General features: G+C 52.0%; 1 protein-coding gene across 1 annotated transcript; it reads right to left on the bottom strand.

The window, feature by feature from the left end:
• Positions 1–2,684: 2,684 nt before the first annotated feature.
• Positions 2,685–11,975, bottom strand: LOC136639194 (vomeronasal type-2 receptor 26-like). Its single transcript, XM_066613199.1, has 9 exons — positions 11,758–11,975; positions 10,403–10,694; positions 9,896–10,145; positions 9,339–9,538; positions 7,306–7,536; positions 6,297–6,423; positions 4,828–5,051; positions 4,330–4,578; positions 2,685–2,783 (listed from the first exon to the last, which is right to left on the bottom strand). The coding sequence occupies exons 1-9, from the start codon at positions 11,973–11,975 to the stop codon at positions 2,685–2,687; spliced, it is 1,890 nt and encodes a 629-aa protein (XP_066469296.1).
• Positions 11,976–12,970: the final 995 nt, after the last annotated feature.

The following is a 12,970-nucleotide window of genomic DNA, read 5'->3' as shown; positions in this document are numbered from 1 at the left end:
AGGTGGAGGACTTCTGCCGTGTGTCGTCTTTGTTCCCAGGAGTGCCAGCGCTCAGACCTTGAGAGATAGGTGGAGAGTGCAGCCGGAAAGCTGCTTGCTGCGGAAAATATACCTGCACCGTAACAGGTTATGGGCCCAGCTGCTCTCTGGCTGTTCCTCTGTCTGGTTGCTTGAGTCTGCTGTACCGAGCACATCTGTGAGTGCCCCGATGAGTCTGCAGGAAAAGTTTATCTGCCGGGACTATGTACATTCCTGAATGATGGTTGCAGCAACAGCTTATCCACTGACCCGGCTCAATGAAAGCAATTACATGGGCTGGTCTGTGAAGATGCGCATGTATCTCATCAAACAATCGCTGTGGGAGGTTGTTCAAACCACGCAGCTGGATGAGAGCCCGGAGATGGACATTGCTAATGAGCAAGACTTGGCGACAATTATTTTGGGATTGGAAGACAGCCAGCTAATCCACATTTGCAGCATAGAGTCAGCCCACGAGTGCTGGAATGCACTGCGACAAGTTTATGTTAGTGACTCTGCCATATCAAAGATCAGCCTGACTCGTAGGCTGTATCGTAAAAGGTTGGAACCCAGCACCGGTGTTGCCAAGCATCTCCGTGCCATGCGGCAGATGTTTACCAAGCTGGATGAGAGAGGAGTGGCGTTTCCTGAATTGCACAAAGTTTTTATTGTGCTATCTTCACTGGACGAATCCTACGACACGCGCGTGACAACGTTTGAAGCTCTCCCGGAGCGTCAGCTAATCCTCGCTTATCTGACCAACCGGCTTGTGGAGGAGGAGCAGAAACGAGCTGACAACCGGCATGAGCGGGGGAAAGGTGCCAAGGAATCCCGAGCAAGGGAGGCTGCAGCAAACACGGCTGCTGTCCAGGAAGATGTTGACATTCCTGGTGTGCACATCGTTAAAAGATGTTTTGCGTGTGGCTCCGCATCGCATTTGCGACGTTCCTGTCCCTCCCTAAAGAGCAAAGGTGTGGGGAGGAAGGATACGAGGCACAGGAGGTGCTACAGAAGCACCAACGTCTCGGTGGTCCAAGTGGTGGCACAGAGCAGCGAGCACCAGTGGCTGGTCGACAGTGGGGCGAGTCAGCATGTCGCCCGTGACCGAGAACTGTTCACGACCTTGAAGCCGGCTGTGAGAGCCACCGTAAATCTGGCGAACGGACTCAGCTCCCCGGTTGAGGGGGAGGGCACGGTTTCAGTGCCAGGGTTTGGTGAGTCCTTAACAAATGTACTGTATGTCCCTCAATTGCAACACAATCTGTTGAGTGTTGCTGCCTTGGACAGAGCTGGATTCTGTGTAAAGTTTGCAAACGGGCAGTGCACACTCCAAAGAGGTAACAGGGTGTATGCACAGGGCACTGAAAGGGGTGGGCTGTATGTTTTAGAAGGAGCCACCTCTGTAAACACTACCAAATTGTTCAAGAGCGAAGGGGCCCATGCTAGATGTGCCCGTCTCTGGCACAGGAAGCTTGGCCACCCTTCGTACAATGTGTTGGAGAAAACAGTGCAAAGTACCTGTGGGGTAACGTTGGAGGACTGTCCAAATTACCTTGACTGTGCAACCTGTAAAAGAGTAAAGTCAAAGGCATGCCCAGTGAACCGAAAGAGTGACAGGCAAACTTCCCGACCATTTGAACTGGTCTTCGCAGATTTAATTGGCCCTTTTGAGGAATCATATGGGGGCACAAAATATGTTCTGGTCTTGATCGACCATTACAGCAGATTCAGTTTCTGTTGTCTGCTACAGGCAAAATCTCAGACCTGCCAACGCATCTGTGAGTGGGTGAGATTTGTGGAGCGCAAGTATGTGCATAAGGTCAGTCAAATACAAACAGACCGAGGGACGGAGTTCACATGTACTGAGTTGAAAAATTGGCTGAGAGAACAAGGTATACATCAAAGGTTAATTAACAGAGGCATGCCAGCTGAGAACGGTTTGGTTGAAAAAAGGAATGATTTACTCCAAACTAAAATGCATGCTCTGCTGGCTGACTCAGGCCTGGGAAGGCGATATTGGGCAGAGGCGATGTTGACGGCCAATTACATTATAAATCATCTGTGGATGTCTGCCTTGAGCAAAACGCCGTACGAGGCTTTGTACGGATGACCCCCATCCTTGAAACACATGCATATCTTTGGGGTGTCCGCCTGGGTTAACGTGCCGAAAAAGTTTAGACGAAAATGCCAAGATAAGTCTATGAAACTGACGTTTCTAGGGTACGAACCAGGGGCAAAATCATACCGGTTCTGTGATAAAAACCACAAGCTGACCCTATCGCGCTCAGCAGTGTTCAATGAAAAAGAAGGGTGGAACAGAACTGGGGAGGAAAGTGCAGTACTCCTGCCAGAATTAATTGCTGAAGGTCTCTCGCAGCACAGAGATAAGCCTGTGAAGGAGGAGGTGGAGAGCCGAGGAAATGATGCAACATCTGGTGATGCATACCAGGTGACTGTCACCAGGTATGTCACCCCATGTGCCATCAGAGTGACTAAGCACCTTCTGGTTCACTCTGATTGGCCATGGCGAGTATATACTCCAGCCAGGGCAAGCTGGGGTGTGGGAGATGCAGAGTGGAGTTTGTGCCGAAGGCTACGTCAGTGTGATCCATGAATTGTGTGCTATCTGGACTGTTGCTGTATATATTGTACATAGTAAAGAGACATTAGGTGGAGGACTTCTGTCGTGTGTCATCTTTGTTCCCGGGAGTGCCAGTGCTCTGACCTTGAGAGATAGGTGGAGAGTGCAGCCAGACAGCTGCTTGCTGCAGAAAATATACCCGCACCGTACCAGCCACACTAGGCGCTGTGCCAGAACCACCATTCAGAGCGCGATACCAGAGTCTTTTGAGGCTGAAGTTTGCCAACAAACAACATAAAGAGTACATGGTATTCTTTACCATTCGATGCACAATTCCATGCAGAATGCAATGAAACAAACTTCATTGAAATGTCTCTATTCTATCAAAAGTTATAGCCAAAAAGCCAGTGGGGGCGGGATGATGGGAGATCACCATGCCCACTGCCAAGGGTTACAAGTCATAGTAGGTATGTCGAAGTAAGTTAAGGTCTGGGCTTTCAGCAGTATGTGGAAGCTCTTGGTTTTAGAGGCATGTTGTCCCTGATTGCCAGATGCAGGGGAGGGCACCAGCACAAAGGTTGTGTCTGTTGTCTAGTGTGCTCACTGGGGCATTGTGAGATACAGGAAGCTGGACTACATGGGCCTTTGGACTGATCCAGCACAGCTCTTATGTTCTTATGTTCTTAGCCACATCACAGGAGCCAGCATTGGGTCCTGAGCACCGGGCTGGTCTTTCTAGGCCAGCCTGGTCTTCATCCTTTCTCATGCCATGACCCCAAAAAATAAAGTATGAGACCCACTGCCCATTGAGTATTAGACCCACTGACAGTCAGTAGCTGTGTTACAGTAGACCATTGGGAGGTGACTAATAGACCAATCCTATCCAATATTCTGGTTCCGGTGCAGCCATGCCAATGGGGTGTGTGTTGCATTCTGTGGTGGGGAGGCAGTCACAGAGGCTTCCTCAAGATAAGGGAACGTCTGTTCCCTTCCCTCGGGGCTGCATTGCGACTGCACCGGTGCTGGAAAGTTGGACAGGATTGGGCCCTCACATGAGAATAACCACAGCTGGAGGTGAATAAAAGGCTTGTATGTTTTCACAGATTTTGGTGTTTTACGAAGGCAGAAGTGTAGAAAGCAGAGTTACCTGTTTTTATTCCAAACTGTAACTTATAATCACTTTAAAAGCGTAGTAGGTAGCTGATACAGGTAGTATAGTGTCAGCAGATGGAGCCACAGTTATTACCCATCCACCTCCCTCTTAAATAACCAAAGCCAAATAAAACTCTTTTTATGGCAGATTATTTGTGGTTAGCTCAGAAATCTCCACGAAAGGCTGAAGCTAACAAGTGAGCTAAACTGAGGCTACCTGAGGCTGCCATGAGGCCACGTGGACCTCCAAGAGAAGCTGTGGATCAAGGTGAATCCCCAAACTGCAAACCGATCCTGTTGAATTTGACTCTGATCCATGTAAAACGCAGAGTCCAGCTCAACGGGTCTTTCTTTCCTCTGCCTGGCCTGGCGGTTTGCCCAACAGTGAGTCAGACACTATCATCACTTTTCATCATTAGCTGCTTCTTTCTATTCAGATCTGGCCTCAGAAAAATAATGTAGCATTTGGGGAAAAAGAGGCAGCCCAGCAGCCCGGCGCTGGAGGCCAGGATGGAGAAGACCTGCACGGCCACCGTGTGCTTCCCCTTCGTGCTCAGGTAGGCGGGCACAAAGGCCACCCAGACGCTGCAGAAGACCAGCATGCTGAAGGTGAGCAGCTTGGCCTCATTGAAGGCCCCAGGCAGCCGCCTGGCCAAGAAGGCCCCTGTGAAGCAGACGGCGGCCAGGAAACCCAGGTAGCCCAAAGCGCCGTAGAACAGGGTGATGGACCCCACGTTGCACTGCAGGACGATTTGGCCGGGCTGGGAGTGCCTGTCGGAGTCTGGGAAGGGTGGAGAGATTCCCAGCCAGGCGGTGCAGAGGCTGAGCTGGACAGCGGAGCACAAGAGGATGATGGCGTTGGCCAAGCCCTTCCCCAGCCACCTCTGCATCCTGCTTCCTGGTTTGGTGGACATGAAGGCCACCACCACGATAACAGTTTTGGCCAAGACAGAGGAGAGGGCCAGGGAGAAGATGATGCTGAAGGCCGTTTGGCGGAGGAGGCAGGTCACCCTCCTTGGCCGGCCGATGAACAGAAAGGAGGACAAAAAGGAAAACAGGAGGGAGGCGAGGAGGACGTAGGAGAGGTCCCGGTTGTTGGCCTTGACTACTGGAGTCTCCCGGTGTTTGATGAAAGCTCCTAACACTAAACCCGTGGTTAGGGAGAAGACCAGGGCAGAAGACGCCAGAAGGGCCCCCAGATAGTCTTCGTAGGACAGGAAAGTTATGACTTTGGGGTCACACTGAGTCTGGGCCTTGTTTGGATGCTGGTCTTCTGGACACTTGTCGCAATGATCTGCATCTGAAATGAAAAACAACAACAGTGTCTACAATATCATTTAATCTGCCTTACATCCCATAATAGTCTGTCAGCCCAATCAACTCCCCCTCCCCACAGGTACAGTCATGTCAGAAACACCCCCAATGTATCTAGCTTGAGCGGGGGGGGGGGTGTACGATAAGTCTGCCCTCTCTTTGCTCTGTCCTCCGGCCCCATTCCTCCCTACCCTTAGCCCGCTCCCCCTCCCACTGGCTGACCTGCTCCAGCAGGTGTCAGCAACACACACAGGAAGGCTCCATCCTTCCCACAGGTGCTCTGGCCATGCGCTACTCAGCACACCAGCAGTCACCAGTGGAACACACATTCTGCTGGGCCCAGGACTGAGCCTCGTGTCTGACTTCATTCCATGAACACTGTTGTAGGTGAGCACTTCTGCAAGAGACCTCAACTGATCCAGGCTGGGGGAGTCCTTGGCTTCTGACAACGTGCAGTGGAAAGAAGGGAGGGCAACATTCCATGGAAGGAGACAGGACTGGAGTGAGACAGGCAGGTTCAATTGTCACCAGTACCTGAAAGCGATCCTCAGGACTCGGATCAGGGCTGGTATGTGCATGTCAACCGAGGCAGTCACTCTAGACACTGCCTCCCCCTCCTTCCACTCCCGGGATTGAGAAGCAGGAAGGAAATGGAAGAGGAATGCAGAGGAGCGAACAACAGAGAAGGCACTGAAGCTCCCCACTCTCCTCTCCTCCCGCTGCAGGGCCTGGAAAAGGCAGGGGCAAGTGGGGCTGCTGGGGACCACACAGAGGGTGGGGCATTAGGTGGGAGGGCAGCACTAGGCAGGCTGCCTCAGAGGCTGGGGGTCCGGGCTGGCCCTGGTCTGGAGCACAAAGCACTGGGGATGGACGGACAGGCCGAGGCAGGTTGACGTACTGGCCAAAGAGAACCCAACCAACCTCCTACTGCCGTGTCACTTATTTAGGAAGGTTTTGCAAACAGGCAGTAATGCAGTTTGAACCACAGGGAGAGCCTGCAGCTGGCTGTGTCCAGTCCTGCCCCCACTTCTCCCCCCCCACCTGCTGACAAGAGTTTACTGTCCAGAGTAATTTCTCGCTACCCATTTTGAGAAATAAATGATGGCTATTAAAGGCAGACAAAGCAAGAAAGGCTCTGACTTAAGGACTGTCTGGACACCTCCACAGAATGGGTCTGAGTCAACTTTTGCCCCACTCCCCACGAACAGCCCATCGCTCTGGAGCCCCCCACCTTCCTGGGAGGAGACGGTCCCTTCCGCGCACCGAGCACACGCGTAGCAGCACAGCGGCCTTCCTTCCTGAATCAGCTTGCTGTATCCTGGGTGGCAGCTGCTGGTGCACCTCGACTGAGGCAGGGTCTAAGCAGGAAGACAAGGCGCATCAAGGAGAATCTGTGTGGTGGGGGAGCAGTTTGTCTGTAGCATTGAGACACACAGTTGGGGGGACCCAACAGGACCTTGAGTCTGAGGTTAGCAGGCACCCAAGACGGTTCTTGAGGGCAGAGCTTGGGGGCAGAACTGGGAAAAGACCCCTCCCTGATCCTCATGGTGATGCTGCACTCCAAATCCCGGCTCTCCCAGAAGTTCCACAAAGACATTCAGCAGCATGGGCTCCTGACAAGGTAGGATCCTGTGGGACTCAGGAGGTCAAAGGACAGAGCCCCGGTGTGGCCACATGCAGACTACTCTCCAGCAAGTCTGGAACCAGCACCACACACTCCCCCCAACCCCAGAGTGGCCAGGTGGTCCTGTAAAGCGTCATAGCTGATGGTGCCAAATTGCACTGCAGAACACACTTGCCCACCCAGATTCTGCTGTGGGTTGTCCTCCAAGGCCACCCAGGCAGTTTCACTCCACAACGCAAACTGCAACAGGACTGATATGGATCTAAGACTTTGCTAAAAACCTTCTGCCCTGTCAACAGAGGAGGCTCTTCCACTTGCTGCAGATCAGCTTCTCCAGCTGCCAGTTTAAGTCACTGACTGCAACCTTAGGACCCCCCACCTTGTTTTGCATTGGGGTTTAGGTGTGGCTGCCCCAGCCATGTTTAGCCCTGTTTGGTGCCACCAGAACCCACATTTGTTGCCTGCCCATCACACACTGCTCCTGCCTTTGCTCTACTCCTGCTGTCAGGAGTTTTGTCTTGCAAAATATGTGGGCAGGAAAAGGACTCTCAGCTTTGAATCTTGAGATGATGCATCTAATATTTTATTAAATGTTAGAAATCATGGATTTCCCCACCTGGTTGAACCATTCAGGCCACACAATGGCGCCCTGGTCTATGGTGACGTGGAGGCCTGGTGGGCTGTGTCGTCTTGCCAGGCTCCCAATTGTCACTCTGACAACAGACGTGTTGGGAAAAATCACCCAGTTCACAATGTCAAAGTCGGCTGCCAGATCCCCGTCCCCATCCAGATACACACCCTCCAGGGAAGTGTTGTAGACCCCAAAGTTCCTCAGGAAAGGATGGAGCTGACACAAAAGAGAAACATCAGAGATCAGGGAACCGTGTTGGGTGCTTCACAGAGACTGAATCTCCTATGAGTCAGGGACGATGCCAATGAAATCGGCTGATTGGTTGGTTTGTCTAAACCCCGTTTTCTATTCTGCTGCCCAGAGGCAGATCTACCCCACTTGCCCCCTCCAGGTGCGCCTCTGCCTTTAATCCTGAGTCAGTCCAGGAGAGACACAGGCAACTCGATCACCACAACTCCCCATGTGGTAACAGAGCAGCCCCAACGTGGCATTTGCTGAATCCCGTGAGGGGAGGGAGTTTGGGCATGCTGAGGCCTCCTTGGCGGAAGGGAACATTTTCCCCCTCCTTCAGGGTAAGCCCCCACTGTCACCATGGGTCAACTCGGACCTGTGTTAGCAATATCACTGGTGCAATACTGCCTTGACAGGTGAAGTGAAATTTGGTCTAGAAAGTGCTTCCTGTTCTGCCATCTACTTGTTCCACCCTCTTCTCACCCCCCTCTCAGCCCCTGTGTGACCTTACCTGCACCAGCAAGCATCCAGGGTTGAGTGTTGGGAGAGTTAGGACAGACAAAGAAAATATTTCTTTACCCAGTGTGTAATTAGTCTGTGGAACTCTTTGCCACAAGAAGTAGTGATGGCATCTGATGTGATGGATGCCTTTAAGAGGGGACTGAACCAATCTCTGGAGGAGAAGCTCATTACGGATCACAAGTCATAGTAGGTGTGCGCAAGCTCCTGGTTTTAGAGGCAGGCTGCCATCCAGATGCAGGGGAGGGCAACAGGACGCAGGTTGTGCCTGTCATCTTGTGTGCTCCCTGGGGCATTTGGTGGGCCACTGTGAGATTCAGGAAGCTGGACTAGATGGGCCTTTGGCCTGATCCAGCAGGGCTCTTCTTATGTTCTTATGAAGCGGTCTTTTTCAAGGTGTTCTCTTTCTGTCTGGCTTTGATCGTGGCATGGACTCATCTACCAGTTTCCCTAGTAAACAGAGGGTAGCGGAAAACAGGGGCAGTAAACTATTAGCTCTCCACAAAGCACAGCTTTGCCCAGGCCAGCACCCCCCCCCATTTTTCCTTCACAGGGGCATGTGAATGTTCTGCTCCAGGTGTGAAATCTGTATGAAGCCGGCCTGACTCAGGTCTACCTGCCTACCCGGCATTGGCCACTAGATACAGTAATACGGAAAACCAAATCCACTCCTAAGTCTCTCTCAAATCTTTCCAATACAGAAAACCATTGCAGGAGACGAGCGTTCAGACTCACCCCGGAATAAAAAGCATCCTGTTTGCACCAGAACAGACGTCTGCAGTCCCACAGCCGTGTCCCTGAGCTCCTCTACACTACTTCATGATAAATGTATCCACTGTAGCAGGCCAGCTTCCTCGCAGATGTGACACTGTTCAGGAATGTTCCTGGGCCTGGTGTGTATGGCTTGTGGCAACAGTTCCAGCCACGTGCCCACGGCAATGCCCCCAGCATCCTATGTGGGCAGTGAGTCTGGCTGAGATTGGAAAATGTTAGATCCCAGGAAATTTCTGGGCCCCCTTCTTTGGCTCCCTTTTTAACCTGGCCCCGGGTACAAATTACCCCCTTTATCCCCTTTCCTAGGCCCTGCCCGGGGGCTGCTGCTGGATAGTCTGTGTCACCTGGAGCCACTTGGAGGGGGCAGAGAGAAGGACCTGTACAGGGAGGTTCACTACTGGAGTTCCCTGAAAGATGCACGCCATTTCACTTCCTTCTGACCTTGTTCCAAGGCCCATCAGTAGCCCTGACTGTCTGGGTGGGGAGAGGAGTACCTGCCATGGCTGCACCCTCGGAACCTCCAGGCTGCCTCCAGCCTCCACCACCCTCTGCCGGAGTCGAGACGAAGACGCGGCGTGTAAGGCTTGCGCCACAGCCTGGACAGCGCTGTGGATGGCATAGCTGTCCTGGGCCAGGGCTCCTTCAATCACATCCCAAGGCAGGGGCTGCGGTCTTTCTCTGCACCTTGTCCAGCCTTTCACGGACAGAACAGGCTTCGGAAACACACAGTGAAATCCCCCCTCCACTAACCGCTGCCAGGTGAAGAAAAGCATTGCCAAATCATTGTAATTTATCCTTTTCATTGACTGGATGGAGAAGGAAAAAAGACTCTGAATGTGCTGGAAAGACTTATGATTCCGCCTCAGGACCAAGCTGATGTCCCAAAAGGCTGTTGTGATCCAGATTTTCCCCACTATGGGTTTTATTAAGATTTCAACTACCCGTTGTATAATTAATATTCCTTCTATAAAGGAATTGGTCTCTGCATGGTAAAGGAACACGTTGACTTGTCTCTCCTTGAGGAATGATTTGTAATCAATCTCCACATTACCTGTAGTTATCCCCGAAATGCTCTTGGAGTAAGCAACACAAATGCCACTCTGAGTTAACAGGGGCCTCAAGGTCCTGATGAACCGCTCTCCATTGTCAGTGTCTGGAGCAACCAGAGCAACCCAGGACCACTGGAAGTGCAGGAGCAGCCCGACCACCCCCACGTACTGGGGCTCTTTGGGGAATATCCGATAGAAAAAGAGGGACCGAGTTCTATCATTCAGACCACGAGCCGTGAAAGCATAACTGACCTGGGAAGGGAAAGGAGAGATGGATGTTTGGATTTATCTTCAGGTCACATATTTGGTGGCCTGAGCTTGTTAACAGTGAGCAAAACCCTTTTTCATTTTGATGCAAGGAAGCCCCCACCCACTGCAAGGACACGTCCACGGAACTAGGCAGTGTTTCTCTGTTCTGTCTATTCACACACTGCATGCCCCACCTCATTTTTGGATGGGAGGCAGCCACGTGGGACGAGACGCAGCCTGTGCCCTCCACCCACTCTCACCTGGGGAATTTTGTAGGCAGTCAACATGGCTGAAATATGGCTGGAGAGGTCAGCTTCAGCCCCTTCAAGAACTGCCAGCAGCTGTTTCTGCCTTCCACAGCTATAGTTTGGAACATGTGTCTGTCCAGTGGAGAGCAGGTCTACAAGGGCATCAGAAGTCACTCGGGCATCAGAATAGGTGTCGTAGATGTTGTAGCCCAGAGTGACATTGGGCAAGAGCCTGGGGTCCCGGTTGATCTTCTGAGTGGCAAACAGGAAGGACAGGATGAGCCAGTACCGTGTGATTCCTTTCCTGAAACAAAAGGACTGTGCTGGGTTGTGGATGCAAAGGTCTGGATTTTGCTGGGGGTCAGAACTGTGGCTACCCCTGGTCTAGTTCCGAAACATGAGGGGATTCCCATATGAGGGTTTGGGCATGTCAGGCTGGACATCCATGCTGTGAGGTGACCAAGCTTATTCACTCTAAAAGGAAGCCAGGGCAGGGCCCCTCCCCAACCCCATCCTCTGCACAGGTGAGCATCTAAGGCTGCCTGGCATGAGTTAGTCACTTGGCCCCTGAACTCAGCATTGCCTGCCTACTGGCAGCAGCTCCTCAGGGTGTCAGGTGGGGATCTTTCAAAGGCTGGACTGCCAGGGATTGAACCTGGCATGCAAAGCAGGCACTCTCTCTGTTAGGGGCTGGGTGGGGGGATTTTTGCCATCACCTTTGGGGGGGAAGATTCATGCAGCACATCTCCCTCCCAGCAGCAATGGCCAGAGGATTTGCATCCACCAGAGAAGCCCTGCAGGGCTCGGTGACTGCTCATGGTTTGAAGTGACACCTTGAGGACTGCAGGGGAATTAATTAAGTCAACATTGATCATTCTGCCTGGCCAGGCTAATAACTTGTGAGGTTGGGGGGATGGGGGAGAAATTGGGAGTCAGTTGGTGATGTGGTTTCCCTAAGCAGCCTCTTAGGGGAGGGCAGAGGAGGGTTCAGGACTGCAGAGAACTGCAACTGCCTGACCCACTGCCCAGGGCTGCAGGGTGAAGGTGGTGGGGATGTGGGCCTGCTAAAAGGAGCCAAGATCTAGGCAGTTTCAAACCACCACCAGTGAGCGGGGGGGGACGGAAGGGGATGACTCCCCCCAAGTGTGGGGACTACAACTGTGAAGTTACAGACTGCACTCCAAATGGTGCCTTAGTGTGTGGATGCATTCCCAGATTTTCCCCCATATGCAGAAAGATTACCAATTTACCCAAGACAAGGACACAGCAGGAAAAGGCCCCCCCCCATTTGGGGTGGCTGGAAGCCATGACATCAGAAGGGGCTGTAGCAGCCACTAAGCCCTCATCACCAGCCCCTCTAGACTTACCAGGAAATGCTGGTTGAGGGAGGCTCAGTCAAGGGCCGTGGCTGAAAGTAGACACGGTTTGTGGAAAGGGCCCCACCGAGGAGGTAGTCTCCTGGCCTGTAATAATTGAGCAGCTCCTTCTGCTCCCTGATCACAAACTGGGGGCATCTTGCCTTTAGGCCCCCGCAGGCCACAGGGACAAGGAGCAGCAGCAGTCTGGGCACCCCTGCTGCAGTCATCTCCCAGCATCTGCTCTCCAACACCAGCCACTGATTGGAAGCCAAGACCTTCTTGCCAGGCGGAGGCTGCAGTCCACGCGGAGGCTGCAGGTCCCTTCAATGGCTTGCATCTGAAGGGGATGATAATAAGTTTCACAGCAGAGGCCCTGCCTGGCTGAATTCCCATTCCGAGCTCTCCGTGGACCAGAAGCTATTTCTGCAGCTGCTTCTTCAGACACAGTCTGTGTTGATGAAGTTAAAGGTGATCTTTAAGAAAAAAGAATTCCTTGACCTTTGGAGAATAGAACACCATTATTTGGGTAATAACTGTGAGGGCAGTCATCAGTGCAACACCTGGACTCCCTGTGTGTCTCCATGCGCAGGTGTGAGCTGAAGAAAACATGTTTTGGAGAATGCAGTTCCAGACTCTGCCAGGGTTCAGCAGTGGGATCACTTGAGCTTAGCAAAGCTTCCTGAAGAAGCACTGGATCTGTTCAGGGTATTGTTTTGCAATTGGAAGGGGCAACTTCTGGGGCATTTGGTGGGCCACCATGAGATACAGGAAGCTGGACTAGGTGGGCCTATGGCCTGATCCAGTGGGGCTGTTCTTAAGTTCTGTCTTCAGGTCTGAACCAGCGTTGGTTGGAAGTTAGATCCATGTAGTGCTGGACTTGCATGAGCTTGTCCAGTGGATGTGTTTGTTGGAGTTAGCCACACTGACCCTGCTTTGGAGCTCACTGCAGATGATTATGCTGAAGCATTCATGATTTCTGAGTATAAAGCAGAAAAGAAAACTTAACAAAGCAAAACACATACTCAAGGAGTCAAAGTGGTAAATAGTATTTTAACTCTATTTACATGATCTTCATGCAAATTATTTTCTTCTTGAACGGTGCATTTCAGGGTACACCTTCTGTGTGTTGGAACACAATTGAGACATCTCAAAAGGATATATTGGAAATGGAAAAGGTACAAAAGAGAGCAACTAAGATTTTTGCTGGGCTGGGGCACCTCCC

This window comes from Tiliqua scincoides, chromosome 2 (assembly GCF_035046505.1).
Source record: "Tiliqua scincoides isolate rTilSci1 chromosome 2, rTilSci1.hap2, whole genome shotgun sequence".
Lineage (NCBI taxonomy): Eukaryota > Metazoa > Chordata > Lepidosauria > Squamata > Scincidae > Tiliqua > Tiliqua scincoides.
This window is presented reverse-complemented; position numbering and strand designations above follow the sequence as displayed.

Coding starts and splice junctions, on each gene's coding strand:
- LOC136639194 (XM_066613199.1), bottom strand. CDS start 11,975: ATGACTGCAGCAGGGGTGCCCAGACTGCTGCTGCTCCTTGTCCCTGTG. Junction 10,695..11,757: donor CCCTCAACCAGCATTTCCTG/GTAAGTCTAGAG, acceptor CTTTTGTTTCAG/GAAAGGAATCACACGGTACT. Junction 6,424..7,305: donor GGCCTGAATGGTTCAACCAG/GTGGGGAAATCC, acceptor CTTCCTGCTTAG/ACCCTGCCTCAGTCGAGGTG.